Here is a 20,306-nt window from a genome sequence, read left to right as displayed (position 1 = left end):
TTCACAAGACGTAAGACTTGGAGATACTAAGCATTTGAATCCTAACCCATGGTGGGATGAAGGTCCCCTTTGTTCACGTTTTATTCCTGTTCTATATTTTGTCATCAAATTGACCTGGCTAGTTTTCAGAAGTCTCTTGAAGACTTGTGGACTTTTGAGAATTTTCACATTACGTCTTGTGGAACACAGTTCTCGATCCTGATGCTACACACACCCACTGCTGCCACGAAGACGGAAATTGACCTGGCTAGTTTTCAGAAGTCTCTTGAAGACTTGTGGACTTTTGAGAATTTTCACGTTACGTCTTGTGGAACACAGTTCTCGATCCTGATGCTACACACACCCACTGCTGCCACGAAGACGGCACCAAACCCTCCCCACCCCAAGCCATCTGAATGGTTGGTAAGCACCTGCTAGGGCCAGGCTGCATCCTCCCTAGATGGCAGGGACACAGCAGTGAACGTGAGTAGTCAAACGCCCCTGCCCTCAAGGAGCTTCACTCTGGGCTTCACTATGGCCAGGGCCCCAGGCAGACTCCAGGATAGCGTGATGGTCACTTCTTAATCACGGTGCTCACCAAGCTCAGCTCTTCCCAGAGCCAGGGAGAAAAGCACTGCCCCGAGCCCGCTCTGCAGAGCCACGTGCTGGGCAGAAGGCATTTGGGTAGATTATGCTCAACTCACGCCACGGAAGATGCTGAGAAACGCACCACCTCTCCACAAAGCCATGAAACCGTCAAACCACCAAAGGAGTTCATAGTCATTAATCCTGTATCTTAACTTTGCAGAAGCGATTTTAAGCAAAATGAGATCTGGGCAAAGATTGAGTAAAAGATGATAGGAAAAATCCAATATAAGGAAATGTATAAATTTATGACACTTGAACAAAAGTATATAATATGTGAGACTTGCTTCAAAATAATCTGGGGTAGGGAGAAGATGGAGGTTAATATTTGTTAATATTGAGTCCATATTTGTTGAAGCTGGGGGATGGGTAAAGAGGAGCTCATTATAGTATTTGTTCTACTTTTGTATATGTTTGGAAATTCCATAATATAAAGATTAAAAATTATGTATGGCACATCCATATGATAGAATACTATACTCATTAAAATTTTAGAACTTTTAGGCCGGCCCGTGGCTCACTCAGTAGAGTGCGGTGCTGATAACACCAAGGCCGCGGGTTCGGATCCTATATAGGGATGGCCGGTTGACTCACTGGCTGAGCGTGGTGCTGACAACACCAAGCCAAGGGTTGAGATCCCCTTACCGGCCATCTTTATAAAAAAAAAAAAAAAAATTTTTAGAACTTTAATATAGAAGTACTTAAAATATTATGTATGGTTGAAAAACAACAACATACAAAACTGTATACATAGTTTGATCCCAATTACTTTTATATATATGAAGAAAATATATTAAAATGTCAACCACGGTTATTTCCTGGTTATAGGATTAAGAGTCATCTGTTTTATTCTTTATCCTTTTCTATACTTTCAAAATTTGGAAAACATAAAATAAAGATTTTTGATAAAGAAAACAGACATCTTTACCTGAAAGAACTGCAGCTGCTTCTCCAGGCTCCAGAAGAACGGGTGCTTTAGCACGTGCTTTGCTGAGGGGCGTTTCTGAGGATCCATGGCAATCATTTTCTCTATTAATTCACGTGCAATGATGTCTTCTATAAAGGAGGAAAATAAACTCATTATTACCAACCCCAAACCACAACGAAATACTAAAAACTTTAAACATCTGCATACCCTTTGACGTAGGAGTCTACTTACAGTAACTTATTCCAATAAAATAATAAATACACACAAAACTTCAGCTAATAAGGAGAGTCTTCACTGCATTGTTTATAAAAAAAGCAACTGGAAATATCCAACATCAGAGGCTCAGGTAAACCCCTACTGTGCCTCCATATACTGACTAGGTGCCATTAAAATGATGTCATGGCTGAATACGGATTGACATGGAGAGATGTTCGAGATGGAGTTGGAAATCAAGCATGCTGCAAAACAGTATGAACAATTCCACCTGTGTCTAGGAAAATGATCAGAATAATACATACAAAAGTATTAATAGCAGTCATTCATTCCTGTATTAAACAGAATTATGAGCCTTTATGCTAATCTATTTTTTCTACAATGAATTAGGAAAAATAGCCCATAAGCAAAACAATAATTTAGTTTAAATTTTTTCAAAAGGCAGCACTGGGGTGTCATCAGCCTATTATAACTCAGGAAACTCCAAAGTCAGGAGGAAATACTTGCTGCACCTGTGCCAGGGGGGTAAGGACAGAGCCTGTCTGTCCCCAGTCTAGCCCAGACTGCACCAACTGACTGCTGGTCCTCACATGAAAGTCCAGTTTATGAAGCACAATTTGTCCCCCCAAATGCCAGAGCAGGAAGGGGCCTCAGATTATTTACCCCTCACATCACAAGCTGGAAAACAAAGGTCCCAAATGGGGCCTTGCGCCCAGGTCACACAGGTAGTTGGTGACCTGGAGGAACCTAGCAGCTTCTCGGCCTCAGAAGGTGGCACTCCAAGGATAACCCTAGCCACCGTCCACCATCTTTGGCCCGAGTTGGCAGGGTGCTAAGGCCCTCGGGGTGAGCAACTGGGACAGTAGGGCCTCTGGAGTGCAGAGGTGGCAACAGCCAGCCCCGTGGGCCACTCCCGACCCCAGCTGCCTCACCGTGCTTCTCTGGGTGGAAGCAGTCGAGGCTGTAGGCACCCAGGAGGATGTTAGCCTGCCGCTGCAGGGACTTGCCGAAAGGGTGGTTGCCCTCAGAGATCACGTAGTAAAAGACGCAGCCCGCGGAGAAGATGTCCACCGTGTAGGTCTGAAAAGAAACGCAGGTGTGAGAGGCCCCGGGGCAGAGTTGTCTTCCTCACTAGCAGCCGAGGAGTGCTACTTCCGCCACTGGGAACCTGTCTTGGGAGAATCAGCTGACATATGTGAACGGCCCAGGGCAGCGAGGGGCACCCTGCAGTGCCGTGTGTGTGTGTGTGTGGGGGGGGGGGGGTCACAGTGGAGGATTCGGGCTTGGGAGCCCACTGCCTGGGCTGCCGACACTGCCACTTGGCCGCTGGAAGCCCTTGGCCACTCTGTGCTTTGGCGTCCTTGCATGTAAGATGAGGGCAGTGATGATCTGTTCCTCATGGAGTAGTTGTGAAGATCAGATGCATCCATATGTGAAAACTGTTACTTAAAACAGCACGTGACCCATAGAAAGCACTCTCCTAGATGTCAGGCGTTCTTTACCTGCCCGGCACCAAGTCCTCAAAGGCATGGGGTCCTGTGTGTTTGTGTCCCTGCGTACCCCAGGGCCTACAGGGGTGCTTACACACAGTAGACATCAAAACTTTGCTAATAAGTGAATGAAACAGACTTTGGCTCAAAAACAGCCCAGAAAGAAACTATCTGACAAGTTTCCAAAGAGATTACTTTTTGCGTTATCTGATAACACCTTTCACTTATCCTGTGAAATCACTCAGTGTCTATGGATGGACTTCTTTTCAGGGAAAAGTGCCTGTGTGATTTCCAGCTCATGTTATGTGGGGTGTGACACCAGGTGGCTCCTGAGCACAGCTTGGGTCCCCCCACTGCCTGGCTCCACCATTCAGATTCTCCACCAGATGAAGTGAGCATCTGGTGAGAGAGAAAGCCAGCGCCTTATCACCTTCCACGACGGAGAAAACACACCTTTAACAGCATCGCACTTTCATTCAGCCTCACAACAGCCCGTGCGGTGAGCAGAGCAAATGTTACCATCCCCAGAGGAGGGCATGGACAGAGAGCTTCAACGACAAGCTCAGGGTCACTGCTGGATAGTGACAAACAAGGCCTAGACTCAGGTCTTCTAATTCCCAAACCTAGTACTCTTTATTCTACCTCATCAGAACTGTTCTTAGGTAGGTGACAGATTCAGGAGAGCAGGAACACGGCCACCACAGTTGCAGCTCTTACTTGATGGCCACTTCCCCTTCTCACCATGTCTCCCAGGCCTTCTGCATCCCCCACCTGCCTCAGTCTCCAGTGGAGTCAGCGCTCAGGCGAGGAGGCGCCTTTCCTGCCTTCCTGGGTCCTACTTAATGCTCTTTCCGAAACTTATTCCTGCCACTTGTTCTTGTAACTTAAAAAAATATTCCCTAAGCTGACAAATACAAGAGCCACAAAGTTTGAGGTAAACTGAATCTTGGGAAAGACTCGCTAAAACGGAGTGGCTAGAAAAGTTGCCGTGGAATTAGGTGTAGGAGATTCAGCTGTAAGGGACTGGAACTTAAAGAGTTAAAAACTTGGATTCTGCTCTCAAGCCTCTTAGGAAGTGTTTGAAATGCCCAAGTCTCGATGTAGAAGTCACAGAAGTGGCAATGTGAGTGTGCTTAATGCAAGAAAGAAAATAAACAACTCCACTCAAACCTAAATCTGAAGAGAAGACCTATAGCAAAAGATTTCTATTATTTAAAGAATCATATTACTTACTTTAAGTTACAATAAAATGTTTAAGGTGTGTGTGTATTTTCTTAACGATTCTTCAACGTAGCTGACTTTTGTGACTAACTGACCAGCTGCTGGTCCCAGGGAACTGGATAAGAGGGAGTCTACCGTTTATCTCATCTGTTCAGGACGGCTGATATCATCCAGGTCTGGATCAGGGAAAGTACAAGGTGAGCCTCTGACCACTTGCTGTGCTAGAAAACAAGGTGCTCAAACATGTGCAGGCTCTTACAAACGGACATAGAAGCCAGCCTGAAGGGACTCCCATTAGCCAAATTTGGGACAATCTGAGTATCGAAAGGAGTAAGGGCACACAAACACACAAAAGGCTACAATTGATTTTAACACTATTTTTTTTTTTTTTGTCTTTTTCCGTGTCCGGCAACGGATCGCAACCCTCAGTGTTGCCCCCGTACCGGACCGGGGACCAGCAACGGGATTGCAACCCTCGGCGTTGCTCCCGCGCCTCGCTCAGCCAGTGAGCGGGAACCGGTCTGTATGTGGGATCCGAACCCTCGGGCGGGAGTGCCGCCGCGCTTCCCAAGCGGCGCACTATCCAGTGCGCCACCGGGCCGGCCCCTTAACACTATTTTTTTTTTTTTGTCTTTTTCCGTGTCCGGCAACGGATCGCAACCCTCAGTGTTGCCCCCGTACCGGACCGGGGACCAGCAACGGGATTGCAACCCTCGGCGTTGCTCCCGCGCCTCGCTCAGCCAGTGAGCGGGAACCGGTCTGTATGTGGGATCCGAACCCTCGGGCGGGAGTGCCGCCGCGCTTCCCAAGCGGCGCACTATCCAGTGCGCCACCGGGCCGGCCCCTTAACACTATTTTTTTTTTTTTGTCTTTTTCCGTGTCCGGCAACGGATCGCAACCCTCAGTGTTGCCCCCGTACCGGACCGGGGACCAGCAACGGGATTGCAACCCTCGGCGTTGCTCCCGCGCCTCGCTCAGCCAGTGAGCGGGAACCGGTCTGTATGTGGGATCCGAACCCTCGGGCGGGAGCGCCGCCGCGCTTCCCAAGCGGCGCACTATCCAGTGCGCCACCGGGCCGGCCCCTTAACACTATTTTTTAAATCCTTGAGTGATTAAGAAAAAGAAAAAGAATGAAAGAAAGAGATAAAGGGAGTAAAAACAAACCTCGTCTGTACAGAAAAATGCCAGCTAACAAAAGTAGAAGAATTACCACTGAATTGAGTGCTTAAAAGGAGGCCAATAGTTGCTAAACCACTGGACGAATGTTGGTAAACAGGATGTTCACACTTCACTAAAGTATCACCCGCACATCTCTTACTAACAATAAAGGGAGAAATGAACCTTCACGGTTCAGAGGTCAGTTGAGACAGGAGATCCAAGTTAACATCCCTAATATGGGTCCAGCAATAACAGTACAACAGTACAATAATAATGGTACAATCCACTATCACATGCCTCCTGATGTAGTGACCTGCGATCTATTCTTGCCCAAAACATTTAACTTGAATCTAATCAAGCCTCTAGACCTAACTTCTAGTTCATAGGAAATACAAGGTCTAGAGATAAACGTCAAATGCCGTCAAAAGGAAACAGTCAAATAAATCCAGAATGGGGCATTCTATCAACAACTGGCCAGATCCTTCAAAATGTCCATATCATGGAATAAAACAGGGGGCAAGACTTTAAATTTAAAAAGATACAAATCAAATCCAACACAAGACTCTTGATTGGGTCCTGTTACACAAAACCCAGCTCTATAAAAGACATTTGGGGAACAACTGGGGAAATTTGAATATGATTGAGTATTAGCTGATGTGATGGAAACAGTACCAATTGTTCAGGTGGGATAATGGTCTGGTGGGTAGGAAGTACAATGTACTTGTTCTTAGCACACGTGTGCTGAAGCAGTCAGGGGTGAAGGGTGGGACGCATGCTGCTTATAGTCAAAATGTTCAGCAATAGGCACATAGGGAAAGATAAAACAAATGTGGTTAAAGCATTAACAAGTGTTGACTCTAGGGGAGGTACACAGGTATTTACTACAACATTTTTTCAATTTTCTGTAAGTCTAAAAATTCTCAAAATACAAAAAGTTGGGAACAAAAACAAACATATATTAAAAATACTGAAAACTGGAGGTTTGCTCATTTTTATGCAAGTCCTAATTTCTCAGTTTTCCAAAATAAAAAAGGGATCAAAGTGACTGGAAGGGTAGGTGGATAAAAGTAGGCAAAAGCCAACATTCACACCTTTCACTCATCTGAACATGAGACTCTGCAGGAAGTTCCCACAGCAGCTCCACGTGAAAGGAAGGCATTCTGCGGCTACGTATGCCACAGCCCCCAACCTTGAGTTTGCAGGTTCTTACTCCTGAGGACACAGTAGTCTAGTTCCACAGCTTTCAAAGGATCATGCCCATTACTCACAGGGTTCTCCTTGCAGTCTTCACTCAGCATCTCCGGAGCAATCCAGCCTTCTGTGCCGGGCACCCCAGAACGGCGGCTGAAGCTGTGCCTGCCCACTGCCAGCTTCTTGCAGAGGCCAAAGTCAGAGATCATGGCCTTGATCCTGCCATGGGCATTGGGCATGGAGAGGAGAATGTTGTGGGGCTTCAGGTCTCTGTGAACTGATAGAGAACTGCAGATGAGTCCATGGCCGAGCAAGCCCGGGGCTCCTACAATGGGAGTGCATCCTTGCCAGACTCCTGTTATACCTGCTGTCACCTCTAAAGGTTCTGGTTTTCTAAAATTCCTCCTTGAGAACAGAACTGAGGCTACCAAAGGTGGGAAGGATGGAGAAAGGCGGGGGATTAGTGAGAAATTGAAAAAGGGCCACAAAAATGATTACATTGTAATTGTCCTGATTTGAGCACACAGGTAATTGATATTCAATGCTATACCCCACAGATACGTACAATCATGTTTCAATAAAAAATAAGATTTCTTCTCAAATTCTTCTTATACAACTTGTGAAAAGATCACCTAACCACCCCCTCCATCCCTTGCACACCAGTAATGTAGCAAAGAGCTTAAACAGAGGCAAAGCCAACCTGAGCCAGGCGACCACCCCACCTCCCCACCCCCAGGCCCTTGGTCTGGGGCAGGGCAGCCTCTCACCAATGTTGAGGGAGTGCAGGTGGGCCAGGCCTGAGGTGGTCTGCTGTAGCAAGGTGATGGGCTCCAGGCCGAGGTGGGCAAAGTCCTTCTGCTCCACGTACTGCAAGAGACATGATAGCAAGGTCATGGCGCACAGCCCTCAGGACTTGGCCCCTCAGCTCATTTTCTTTGATCCTATTTTAACAAAGAAATGGTAAGTTTTACTGACAACAGTCTATCCAAATCTATATTTTCCAATAGAACTCCTAAAGTCGCAGACTGACTTAAATAAAAGAAAGGTCCAAGTTACTACTTTACAATGAGAAAGGCAAGGCAAGAAACTCAAGTTTACTGCCTCATATAGGTAAGCCTACAAGGGAATCCAAATGATCCTGAAATAGTTTCACAGTGAGCCTGGAAACTGAGCAAAAGGAGTTTGCTGGATGACCTTAAAGCCTGGAGTCATCACCCAGCATCCCCCGAACCCACACAAGCCACAACCAGAGATGGAAAGAACTGACCAGGTTTCCCGAGGCAAAGAGGGACAGACATGCCAGCAGCTGCCAAAGACTGCCCGGCAATGCTGAAGGGAGCACACCATTACACTTGGGGTTTTGTGTTTGTAGTTAAATGAGCATTTACAGGTGTCCAAATGCATCACACTGTACCTTTAAAATGAGTACATTTCATTATAACTTCAATAAAGGCAACAAAATGAAAAAAAAAACCAAAAAAGTGGCAGTCCCTAAGACCACACCCCAGTTGGCGGGGGAAGGCCACTGCTGTGGCCATGGCACTGCTGTCAGTAACCCCGGGCACCCCAAGCCAGCTGGCCCCACCTCTTGCAAGGTGGCTGCGCACAGCTCGATGGCAATGTACTGGAACTGCCGGTCCCTCTCCGTGCAGAAGTAACGGATCACGTTTGGGTGCTCGTCTGACTCTCGCAGCAGCTGGACCTCACGGTCTGCAAAGCTAAAACACTCAGGGAGGATCCTCTTCACGGCCACATCGCGGTTGTCAAACATGCCCCTGAGGGACAAGGAGTGGGAGTGTTTGCTAAGTGCAAGTTGGTGACGCAGTGGCCACCTCATGAGCCTCATGGTGCAGAGGGCCCTGGCTGGCCACCAGGAAGCCCCGGGGTCATCACTCCTCTCTGTGCCTGAGCTCCCAGGAGCCTGGCACTCGGCCTGCAACCCGACGGGCACTCATGCCCCAGGAGGCGAGGGCACGGGCCTGGCTGGTCCACTCACCGGTACACAATGGTGCCCTCAGCTCCGTGACCCAGGACGTCTTTGGGACAAAATGAAATTTTCCCAACTATCACCATGCAGGTTTCCTCATCTGGGACAAAAGGCGAAAATGAAAAGGCCATTTTAAACAGATATCACCTGTAGAGGCTTGGGGCTAAAATGGCTACCAGCTTCCTGAGCTCAGATTAAGAGATGGGATTTAAGAGGCTCTACATGCCCGGAATCCTGGCAGGCAAGAGCTGGCTGCGCCCACTCCCCATGTACGCCCAAGGCCACCTCTTCCCCCTGCCCTCTGTTTCTGCTTTTACGTTATTGAAGGAATGCATGTCTCAAAACCTTCCTGAAGACAGGGATTCCCTATAGCATTTTATCTATTTATATATATTTCCTTACATATAATTAGAACTATTTCATGGTCAATAAAAAAAGGATCCACCTCAAAGATGTGCACCTGAAACGTTCAGGCAGAGGCGGCAGACATGTAACATGAGGAGACAGCGAGGGACCTGGGCTCTGAGATCCCTGCACTGGCTCTGTCAGTGCCCTCAGAATATCACCCTGATGACCAGCTGGGCCGACTCCCAGAGAGGAAAGCGGACCGACAGCTGCACTTGCACACATGGCTACTGGCTGGCCTCGGGGATTCTCTGAAGCCCCCGGGCAGTTTGCCTCTGGCCAGCAGCAATTCCCAGTCCTTATGGAGAAAGATGCAGGAGGGCAGGGTGGCCCATGGAAGGCCCTCTGAAGGGGAGGTGCCATGGGATGGGGCAGAAGCCCACTCCACAGAGACCCACAGGGTGGGAGTTAGGGGAGAACACGGTGAGCACTCAGGACGGGTACTCTGTAATCTCACGGAGACTCCAGGAAGGACATGGTGCTTTATAGCTCTCAGGTGGTGTTTGAGTAAAAGATAAAATAGCAGCAAAGTGGTGACTGGCTTTACCGTCGTCATCCTGCTCCAGGGACAGGCTTGTGCCAGCCTTAGAGGCAGATTGGAGTGAGTGGTTGGAGGCTCGGGGGGACATGCTGGGGCTGCTGGTGCCCGAGCTCTCCGAGTACGGCCCAGATGTGTCCAAGAGCTCGGTGTCCTGAGTCGCATCTCCAGCTGGATGGAAGGGCAGCTGCTGCTGTTGCAGGAGCTGGATTTTCTCCAGTTCCTTCTGGAACTGCTGGTGCTGCTGCTGCTGATGCATGCTCTGGGAAGAGAAAGCTACGTCCAGGCAAGTGTAGCCATTCCAGCAGGGAAACAAGCAGCTGGGAAGGGAGAGGCCCCAATGGCAGAGGAAGCAGGTATACTTTATGTGACCCCCACAGGGCAGAAAGAGACCAGTGAGAAGGCATGTGCAGGCAGAACCGATTCAGTGACTGGCCAGATAGACCCTTCCCAGTACAGCTCACTCCCCAATTCTGGAAGGGCCTGGCAGGGCCTGAATGGCCACCAGGGGGCCCCAGAGGAGCGACTGTGCCCTAGGCAGAGGGAGTTCCTTTCAACTCTAAAATTCTGTGACTTTATGAAAGCCTGGGAGATGTTGCAAAGTGAAACCACACAGGAAGAATGGCTACTGTGGTGAAGAGTATTGTGGGTACGGGGCGAGCCCCAGGCTTTCTGTCCACTACGGCTCCCAGCTTAATAGAGCCTAGCGTGCAGTGGGCCAGAGGCAGAGGGGCAGAGGTGGCAGCTGTGGCTCAGAACCCCGCAGCCAGCAGTGGCAGAGAGGGTGGAGCTGGCCAAGCTCCTGCCCTCCCATTTCATCACACCACCTTCTCTGCACCTACACTCCTCTTGGATATTTGGAAAGGTTCATCCCGTCATCATCTGAAGTGGCAGCAATCTGTGACTGTGACTACCCATGCATGGGAGGTTGACTCAAGGGACTGGTGTGTAGCCAACAACCCACCGGGGAGTTTTCTACTTTCTCTTCCTCTTAACCTTGGGTTGAAGTCCTGGAAATGCCATCTACTAGCTGATTACTCTTAGCTTCTCAGGGTCTAGTTTCTTCTTTTGTGGCTAGGGGATAAGTAATAATGACCTCATAGGACTGTGTGAGGTAAAAATAAAACAATCAGGAGAACACATTTCACCAATGGAAAGTGCCATGAAGGTGCTTCACAGGACATGAGCTTCCTGAGCACGCGGGGCCTAAGGTGATAACATTTCAAAGCTTTGAGCAACTTGTCGAGGGAATATTCCCCTAGGATAGTTGATTCCACCCACAACATACTCGACTATGCAGTGTTAGCTCACTTATTTCCATCTAGGAAGCCACACAGGGCTGATCTAACAGGCAGTTTTTAAGAGAGGAAAGACTTCCATCTATTAATCTCATTCTTCCAAAAGAAAATACAGTTAACTATTCAAAACAATCTGAAAGCAAGGTTTACAAATCAGCTTTTACAGCCTGTTACTTGAAAAACACTAAGGTGTAGGTACAAAATTATCCTCTTCTGAGAAGCTACTGTCTCTTTCATTGCCATGTTTTTGAAGAAAAGCAAATATTGACTTTTCAATGTGAAGAGAAACGTGTTAGCTGTTTTTGTCTGGAGGTGACAGGCAGAGAAGGTCAGAAACATGCAGGAGGGCCAAGGGCAGGGGCCGAGCGTTACCAAGGGGTAGGTGATGATGAAGGCCACCCAGCCGATGAGCAGGAAGGTGCTCAGGATGATGGTGGCCACGTCCTTGAGCATGGAGTCCATGGGGGCCTCGGGCTTGGCAGGTGCATGAGCAAACTTCTCCCCCACCCCCTGGGACACGGTGGTAGGCGCGTTTTCCGAAGTCTCGTCAACCAGGTTGATAACCTTGTGTGGGAGAAGAGTCACTACGTCACTGCAAAATTTCTAGCCTCCTTAGACGAGGTGAACAGCCAAGACACTGTGTCCTGGAATCTGAAAGTTCCATCCTTTTCCTTTGTTTCTGGATAAAGTCTAAATCTCTCAAGTGCTTTTGTCGTCTGTGGTCCCTGAATCCCATCTTCTGACCTTGCCCCTGTCCCAGGCACTTTCTCCATCTCACTGATCTCCATGGCAGGGCCGCAGGAGTTTCCAAGCACAAATGACTCACGAATGCTTCAGACAACCCTTTCCCCCCTTGCCGGCCATGCTCAGACCCTCCTGTGGGGCCGACCCCCAGCCCCCTCCACCCGCTCTGTGCCCAGAAGGCTGACTCGTACAGGCTGGTGTGATGGGCTCCCCAGCCCTCTGGTTTCTGGCTGGGTGAGGGCAGCAGGGAACAGTAGCAGATGAGACAGAGGGAGGAAACGGTGGCGTTCCGTGGAGCCTCCGCGTCCCTTCACGCAGGTCTCGGCTGCTGGGCTGGGCCCCTTTTCACTCCCTCCTCTCTGGCTTCAGGCCAACATGTGCTACTAGAACCCCTGGTACTGTCCACATCTGTGTGAACAGTCCTGCTGCTAAACTCCCCACAAATCACCTAATTTAGGTGGCCATCTGTGTCCAGCAGAACCCACAAGCAGCACACCCTATTGCCCCAGGGCGGTGGGAGGCCAGCCCGTGTCAGCTCCCACCCGGGCAGGCCGCCCTGCTACCTCAGCCTCTGTGCTCCAGGTGCCCTGGGCCCCCGCCAGACCAAGAGGCCAAACCAGGCCACTTTCATCTCCCCTCCTGCTCATCAGCTCGACTCCTCCATCAGGCTTGCTTGAGGTTTGGTAACATTGTTCCCCCCCCCCTCCACCCTGTGAGCTCTTGTTCCACTGCTCCCTCCTGGTGGCTGTGGATCCAGGATCCAGTCAGGCTGCCTCCGCACAGCCGGCATTACTCCACTTCCAGGCCTTTGCCTGCGCTGCCCTCTTCCCTCGTGCCCTCCAGCTCTCCAACCAGGCCACGTCCTGCCCGTCTGTCCAGGCCTGGCTCGGTCCTGCTGCCTTTCCTGGCGCGCTCCTCTTCCCTCCTCGACAGACTGTGAGCGCTAAAGGCAAAGTCTACCTTGTCCCCAACAGCGCGTGAGCAGCCACCAGCTGACTTCACCCCCTCACTCACCTCCTCAAAGTTCTTCTCCGAATCAGCAGGAATCACATTTTCCCGATGTTTCGGCAGATTGTTGGGAAATCTCTCCAGCATCTTGGTAGACGCAGACAGTGGGGTTTCATGGTGTCCTACGACAGGAAACAAAACCTTTAATGAGAACAGTTTCCCAAGCAGTGGTAGCCTCGACACTGAACACAGGCAGCAGCCACTACCCACCGAGGGTCCATGACGCAAGCCCTCACATCTACCAAGTTACAGCGACTGAGAGGTTGTTACATCCAAACAGAAACCTTCTCATTGAAACAGAAATTTTATTACTTGTTGGCAGAAGACAGTAATGAGGAACAGCGTCCGTGTCATGAGAGGGATCGGGATGTGTGGGATGCATTCAGGGGCAAGACCTGTGTGGTTGCCTGTGTCCCATCACAGGTGAAGCATGATGAAGCTTCATTAGAAGTTGAAGGAATTCTGGGCCGAGCCCGTGGCGCACTCGGGAGAGTGCGGCGCTGGGAGAGCAGCAGCGCTCCTGCCGCGGGTTCGGATCCTATATAGGGATGGCCGGTGCGCTCACTGGCTGAGCGCGGTGCGGCTGGTCTCAAAAAGGACACACAAAAAAAGAAGTTGAAGGAATTCTACTTTCAATGCTTTCCCCTATAATGTTACTGCACTAAGGCTACCAAATTCCCATCTCAGTATTTAAATTGGTGGGGTGGAGTTTTATTCTTTCTCTTGGAAGTAGTGACTTATTCGTAAGAAGGCAATAGGAGTTATCTGTAGATGGACTGAGGGTGGAGGGGGGTCACCGCTCTCTCAACTGTGCATTCACTGTTCTCTACACAACGATTTCATGAATACCCAGTATTCATTACACATTTATTGAGCATCTGTTGTGTGCAAATTACCATAAGAGACACAAAGTTGACTGAAATAAGGAACCGGGATTTGACACGGTTTGATAATCCATTTAGCTCTAAAATTAAAAGATGCCACAAACCGCCCAGAAGAGCAGGGCCACTTTCTCATGACAGGCCATCAGACCTTCCTTCTCTCACTGTGATCAGATCTCACCTGGATCCAGGTCTCTCTCACATGTGATCACCCTATGATCTTCCACTATTCCCCCAATTTAGCAAAGATTTTATGACATGCATACCAAGATGAAAACAAACAAGGTTCAAGCTATGTACGTTTCTTGGTCTGGAAAAATCCTCTTTAATTCCCCATCTCAGGTCAGTTCTCTAACTACAACACAGCATTGTTCTTTAAGGGAAACCCACTTTTGTTCTCAACCACCACTCGTTTTTCCTTGTCTGCCAAGGTGCTCTGAGCCATGCTTTCTTTGGAGCAGGATTCCCCATGTGTGATCTGCCCATTGCAGACCCCTGAATCAGATTTGCTGATGGGGGCCAGAAATCTGAATTGTGGGTATCTGCGGGTAACTGAGGATCATTTACAAGAGACCTATGGTCTAAGAGAGATGGATTGTCCTTCCACATGCCACCTAGTGCTGCAGTATCCTGCCTGCCTCCCTACCCCCAACACTCACTCTAGTGCTCAGAGTCCTACCCATCTGGTAGGACACCTGTCATGAGATTGCTATGGAAATCATCAACCTGAATCTCCACTCTTCCTCCTGTTGTCCTTCTTATAAATAGCTGGGCATTCAATAATATCATGTTCCACACTTTGAACCAATCATTCTACAAATTTAATCGTGAGATCCCTAAGCATTTTTGTACAAATAGTAACTGGTCTTAGTGATTTTTCACCTATCATCATCAATTAGGTCCAGACTGCAAAGCAAAAAGTACACGGTTAGGCCCTGCCCAGGGACTACGTACACCTCTTTGACCAAGCTCCAGGTGATGCTGAGAGCAGCCCAGGTCCGGACCCTGCGCTGGGGCAACCCATAGACCACACCTCTCAAGCTAATCAGACCCATTTTATTTTCAAGATTAATGTGAGCATGGGATATCTTTAACGTCTTCTATGAAAACCAAATCAAAGACATATTTGGACATAAAAAGCATATCCTTTTACCTGTGGCTCCAGTCTACAGGGAGATTGTCAAATAGCCTTATTTAAAAATGACTACCTTTGGAGTTCCTCAAACAGGACTTCAGAATTGTGGGAGTCTTACTTAATTACTTCTTTATACTTGTTGGGTTTCCCAGTTTTCTTATTTGAACAACGTTTCCATTTAAAAGGATCTCATTTTACAACTCCTTGGATTCACTTCTCAACTAAGTGGTTTATATAACCCTTAACTGGTACATAACACTGAGTAGTCTTGTACTTTTTTTTTTTTTTTTTCTTTTTTTTTTTTTTTTTCTTTTTTTTTTTTTTTTAAAGATGACTCGGGCCGGCCCGGTGGCGCACTCAGTAGAGTACGGCGCTTGGGAGTGCAGCGGCGCTCCCGCTGAGGGTTCGGATCCCATATAGAGACCGGTCAGCTCACTGGTTGAGCGCGGTGCGGGTGCGACACCTAGGGTTGCAATCCCGTTACCAGTCACGAAAAAAGACAAAAAGGAAAAAAAAAAAGAAGATGACCGGTAAGGGGATCTTAACCCTTGACTTGGTGTTGTCAGCACCATGCTCAGCCAGTGAGCTAACCGGCCATCCCTATATAGGGATCCGAACCCGTGGCCTTGGTGTTATCAGCACCACACTCTCCTGAGTGAGTAATGGGCCGGCCCTAGTCTTATAATTTTAATGGCTTCTGCTCACCATGAGCCCATTTATGCATGCTTCCCAAATTACTTCTGTTAAAAAAAAAAACAAAAATAAAAAGTTTTTGTCATCTCCTTTGCCCATAATTTGGTAAAAATAATCAAAATAAAAATGGCTACGAGAAATCAACCTACAAAGGGAACGATTAGGGCTCGAGTACACCCAGTTTCCTCTCTGCAGCACCTGGTTACAGGCATCCCCATCCAGACCCCACTGCCTGGCAGATGCTGCTGCTTCCTGGGCCCCACCCTCTACTCCAGAGCCCCAGCCCTGACGTCCTCCTGTCCTACAGCAGTCAGCGTAAGCAGCTGGGGAGGAGGAAGAAGAGAAGAACCTCGCCAGCCCCTGGGTGCTTGGGCATCCCTCCTGTCCTCCAACCCCGCCCCCACCGGGGCTCACCCTACCTCTCAGGGCTGGGAGGCAGCAGAATGGGGGAGGAGCAGATGGGATTCAAGATAACTCAGTCCTGCTCCACTCACTCAGGACACTTGGCAGAGACACAGCTCCTCTCACCTCCGCCTTCGTCTGTCTGTCATGCTCACTACCTTCGGGTGTCACCTCTTATCTCTTTGGCTGACAGGGTCTCCAATTCAACCCCTGGCTATTAGTGGTGGGAAGAGAAAAGAAAAAAAGGGCCTCCCCCACATGCCTGGGACAACACTGCCCTAGACCCAAGTCCAGCTCCCGACTCTTCATACTCTCAATCCCTCCTGGCCTTCAACCCTCTCCCCGCCAAACCCTCACCCTCACCCCCATGTCCATATGAATTCCAAGTAAACTCTTCCATAGAAATAGTCTATGTTTTAACTACAAAATGGAAATAACAAGGGTATCTACCTCACACAGGGTCACTGTGAGGAATAAGAAAATTTATTCTAAAGTGCTTAGTGCCAATGCCTAGCACATAATAGACCTTCAATGTGTCAAATAATGACACAAAATTTACATCATTCATGATGTAAATTCATGAGTTTTGGAACATTAAACCATTTTGGGGAACTGACTCGGTAACACCGCTACCCTGTTTATTTTCCTTAGGGGTAGAAATGTTCCAGGGTCTAAAGGACCAACTTGGAAATGAACTGAGCACAGGCCATTCAGAGGTGACTGGCAGGGCTGGCTCCTGCCCACCAGGAGGCAGCATGCTGTCACCCACGGCTGCTGCTAAAGAGGCTGACTTTACCTATCAGAAGCCAGTAGTTCCTCAAGTCATGGAGCTTGTTCTTCCCCTTGAGTCCAGGGTCGAACTTGAGGTCCGTGCTGGGGGTGATCACACACTCTCCTTTGTCCCCAATGGTGACACCATCAGTCTGGGGGCCTTCCAGCAAAGGAAGCGTGCTGCCGCGGGGCTGTGGAGACAGGGCTGCAGTGAGGCCAGGAGCCCTCGCGGGACAGTGGGTTCACCAGGTCCTGCAACACACCTTCCCAGCCACAGGCCCGAGCTGCGAGGGAACGGCTGTGCCTCAGGTGAGCGGTTCCTAGTGAGGGGCTGGTGCAGGACAGTCAGAGCAAGACACAAAGACCCCAGGATGGGGCACGAGAAGCTCCTTCATCAGGACATGACACTGCTGCACTGACATCTGTCACTGGACAGCTTGCACATTCTTCTGACTGGGTGCCAGGGAACAGGAAGGGTGTGTGTACGGAACTCCAAGGAGCAGGTATAGGTGAAGGAGCACGAGTGGATATCTACTAGTCATAACGGGGCAATGAGCGGTGTTGGCCAAGGTGCCAGCCCAGGTACTACTGGAGCCACAGCAGAGGCAGCCACTGCCCTGCTCGCAGCAGCAGCCTGCCAGCTCCCCGGGAGGACAAGGGACAGCCACAGCCCAAATGCTGTAAGGATCAAGGTGAGCGACCAGGATCATGACGCCTCAGACACTGAGAGTTCAAGGCAGGCTGGTGAGGCTGAGGCGGCCCGGGTAGTCATGAAAGGATGGAAAGGAATGAGGGGAAGAGGAAGAAGGAGGGGCATTTGAGTGTGCAGAGCAGCCTGAAGAAAGGCTTGGCAGAGAGATGAACAGTGAACTTTTAGAAATCAGGGAGAAGGTGCGCTTGATTGGACTGTAATTTCCATGGAGCAACTAACAGTGTGGTGGAAGGGCGTCGTGGGACTGGAGTGAGGACGGCCCCGAACTCCAGGCTTGAGAGTTTAGATTTGAGTGTGAAGGCAGAGGGGAATACCAGAGCTTCGTAGGCTTCAAGAAATGCTTCACCAAGTGTATCTCTCTTTCAAAGTAGAACATGGAATGTGCAGAGACTGCTTTTGAGGATTTAAGATCAGTGTTGTGCATTCTTAACCAACAGACATTCATGTACAATTCAGTCATTCTTTGCTAAAATGGAACAGGAGCAGTTAGGAGGCCCCCAGAGTGGACTTACCACGACAGCGACACCTTCATGTACCATGGAGGGGGAGGCGTAGAGGCTGGTAGAGTATTTCCCAACATACAGGGTGGGCCTAGGAGAAAAACAGATACATGCATTCCAAAGTCATTTAATTTCTGAATCCCACAAAAGGGGACTTTTTGGAGAGAAGAATCATAGACCCAAATACCACCCGCAGGAATAGCCCCATTAACCCCCAGGCATGGGGGAAATCAGCAGGGGTGTGAAGGCAGGAGCGCTACCCTGGACTTCAGACGCCAGCTGTCACTCACTGCCTACAGAAATAGGACAAACCACCCAACGGCAAGCCCCGGTTTCCTCATCTGCAAAATGGCAGGGCCAGAATAGACCATGCCCATGACAGCCTGCAGAAAGGACCACGTCCAGTGACCATCCAGGAGACCAAATGTTTAGCAACCACCACCAAAGCTGCTCAGATGACCCTCACCCTGACACTTTCACACCGAGCTACCACCAGAGTTACCACTGTTCTTCCTTGTGCTTTTAAAGGATTCTACAGTTCTACAGAAGCCCTGAAAGACAGCCAACTACTCTACTCTGGGTGCCTAGAGCAAAAGGGATGTGTAAGAAATTCCAGACTGAGGCTTCCGGTCCCCCAGCTGTGTGGTCTGTCTCTGTCTGGGGCATTGAGGAGGCGATTATGGCTTTGACGGTGGTGTCAGCGTGAAAACGGCAGGAGCTGCACCTCCAGACCCTTCTAGTTACTCTCAATGGCCCACGTGGGATAGTTCAGCTACCAAATGATCTCAACCTCTCTCAACCAATAGCTTACATTTGAACAGTGTTTTACAATTTAGACAACACTTTCATGTACATCATCTTATTTGATCTTCCCCACTCCTCTGTAAACTGGGAAACTGAGGCTTGGCAAGGTTAAGTGACTTAGTGACAGGCTATGAACAGGTGGGGATGGAGAGCACTCCGTCAGTGCTTAGTCTTGGACACTCACACTGTAACACGTTTTTCTGATTTTTAAGATAAATGTAATAAAAATTTAGAAAATATAGAAAGTTAAAAAAATCAATCTCTTGTATTCCTACTGCCTGAGATATATCCAAAGCTGTACTATAGTTATACTGACAGCTTCTTTCCTATCCTTACTTGTGACTTTTATTTAATTTTCAAGAACTCTGAAGTGTCAAGGGTTGCCTCCCAGTTCTTATATTCTGAGGTTTCCAAATGACCCAGTCTTGGCTCTTGACATTCCTCATGGCTTCAGAGATGTCTGCCCTAATCCCTGGTCTCCAGGGTTGGGTATGGGGCGCTGCAGCAGTGCCACAATGCCAGGGCCACGGCTGCCCTCTCCTGGTCTGAGTTACCGGACTCACATCAGCTTGCTCTTGGCCTCCGTCTCCTTGGGGAACGGGTACTTCCACTTGGTGATGCGTCCCACCTCCCCAGACATGAAGGTCAGATAGCGCAGGGTCTCCACAGCAACGTTGATGTGCATCACCTTCCTCAGACCCTCCCGCTGCCAGACATAAAAGGCCACCACAGGGGAGGCATAGTTTTGGATCCACAGGACGTCCCCAGATTCACTGTCCACAGTCACCACCAGCCCATCACCATTGGACACAAAGTGGGACATCTCTGTACAAATCAAACAAACAAAACTTGTCAAATCTCACCCTGTCTTGCAACCACATCCTCTACTCTCTGGGCAAGCTGCAGTCTCTCTGCTAGAGGAAACAAGACTTCTGGAGCATCCTCAGATTCCCTCTGAACAATTTCACTTGTTTCCAATGAACTCACCAGGCTCTACAATATCAAGACACTGAGAGACACTTGGCTTATAAACGTTAAGTAGGATCACTCTCCCAGGGCAATTTACTTGATGACGTTCTTCAGCATTCTGTTCAGTAAGTGAGAATAAATATTGAGGAGGAAGGAGCCAATGGAGATGCCTATCAACATGGCATTTTATAGCAAAACCTATCAATCAAGCTGCAAGTTAGACCTGAACCACTGACACCGCCCACATCCAACCCACAATGGAGTACTCAGAGACAAACAAAAATATTCTAGGTCCTAGACCAGGAAAGTCAGAGTCAGACTTTCAGATACCAATGTTATGATGGCAAAATTGGTTTTTAGTTTTGATTTGAATTGGGGGAATGTTAACTCTAGAAATGACTACAGGATGAACCACATTTATAGAGTGGCCTTTTCGATGGGGTTGTTAGTGTCATGATGTTTTTTTTTTTAATTTATTTTATTTTTTTTATTTTTAATTTTTTTTTTTTAAAGATGACCGGTAAGGGGATCTTAACCCTTGACTTGGTGTTGTTAATTTATTTTATTTTTTTAATTTTTAATTTTTTTTTTTTTTTAAAGATGACCGGTAAGGGGATCTTAACCCTTGACTTGG

General features: G+C 48.7%; 1 protein-coding gene across 1 annotated transcript in view; it reads right to left on the bottom strand.

Annotated features, from left to right (window-relative positions):
- Positions 1-20,306, bottom strand: part of ERN1 (endoplasmic reticulum to nucleus signaling 1) — an 84,706-nt gene that overhangs the window by 5,767 nt on the left and 58,633 nt on the right. The window contains exons 10-21 of the mRNA XM_008587754.1: positions 19,267-19,528; positions 17,912-17,990; positions 16,713-16,878; positions 12,812-12,927; positions 11,426-11,617; positions 9,765-10,017; positions 8,822-8,912; positions 8,411-8,600; positions 7,593-7,692; positions 6,903-7,102; positions 2,698-2,845; positions 1,553-1,680 (exon numbers count right to left, since the gene is read on the bottom strand). Coding sequence (XP_008585976.1) covers positions 1,553-1,680; positions 2,698-2,845; positions 6,903-7,102; positions 7,593-7,692; positions 8,411-8,600; positions 8,822-8,912; positions 9,765-10,017; positions 11,426-11,617; positions 12,812-12,927; positions 16,713-16,878; positions 17,912-17,990; positions 19,267-19,528 — 1,925 coding nt within the window. The remainder of the gene's footprint in view (positions 1-1,552; positions 1,681-2,697; positions 2,846-6,902; positions 7,103-7,592; positions 7,693-8,410; positions 8,601-8,821; positions 8,913-9,764; positions 10,018-11,425; positions 11,618-12,811; positions 12,928-16,712; positions 16,879-17,911; positions 17,991-19,266; positions 19,529-20,306) is intronic.

Source organism: Galeopterus variegatus, unplaced genomic scaffold (assembly GCF_000696425.1).
Source record: "Galeopterus variegatus unplaced genomic scaffold, G_variegatus-3.0.2 Scaffold4525, whole genome shotgun sequence".
Taxonomy (NCBI): domain Eukaryota; kingdom Metazoa; phylum Chordata; class Mammalia; order Dermoptera; family Cynocephalidae; genus Galeopterus; species Galeopterus variegatus.
This window is presented reverse-complemented; position numbering and strand designations above follow the sequence as displayed.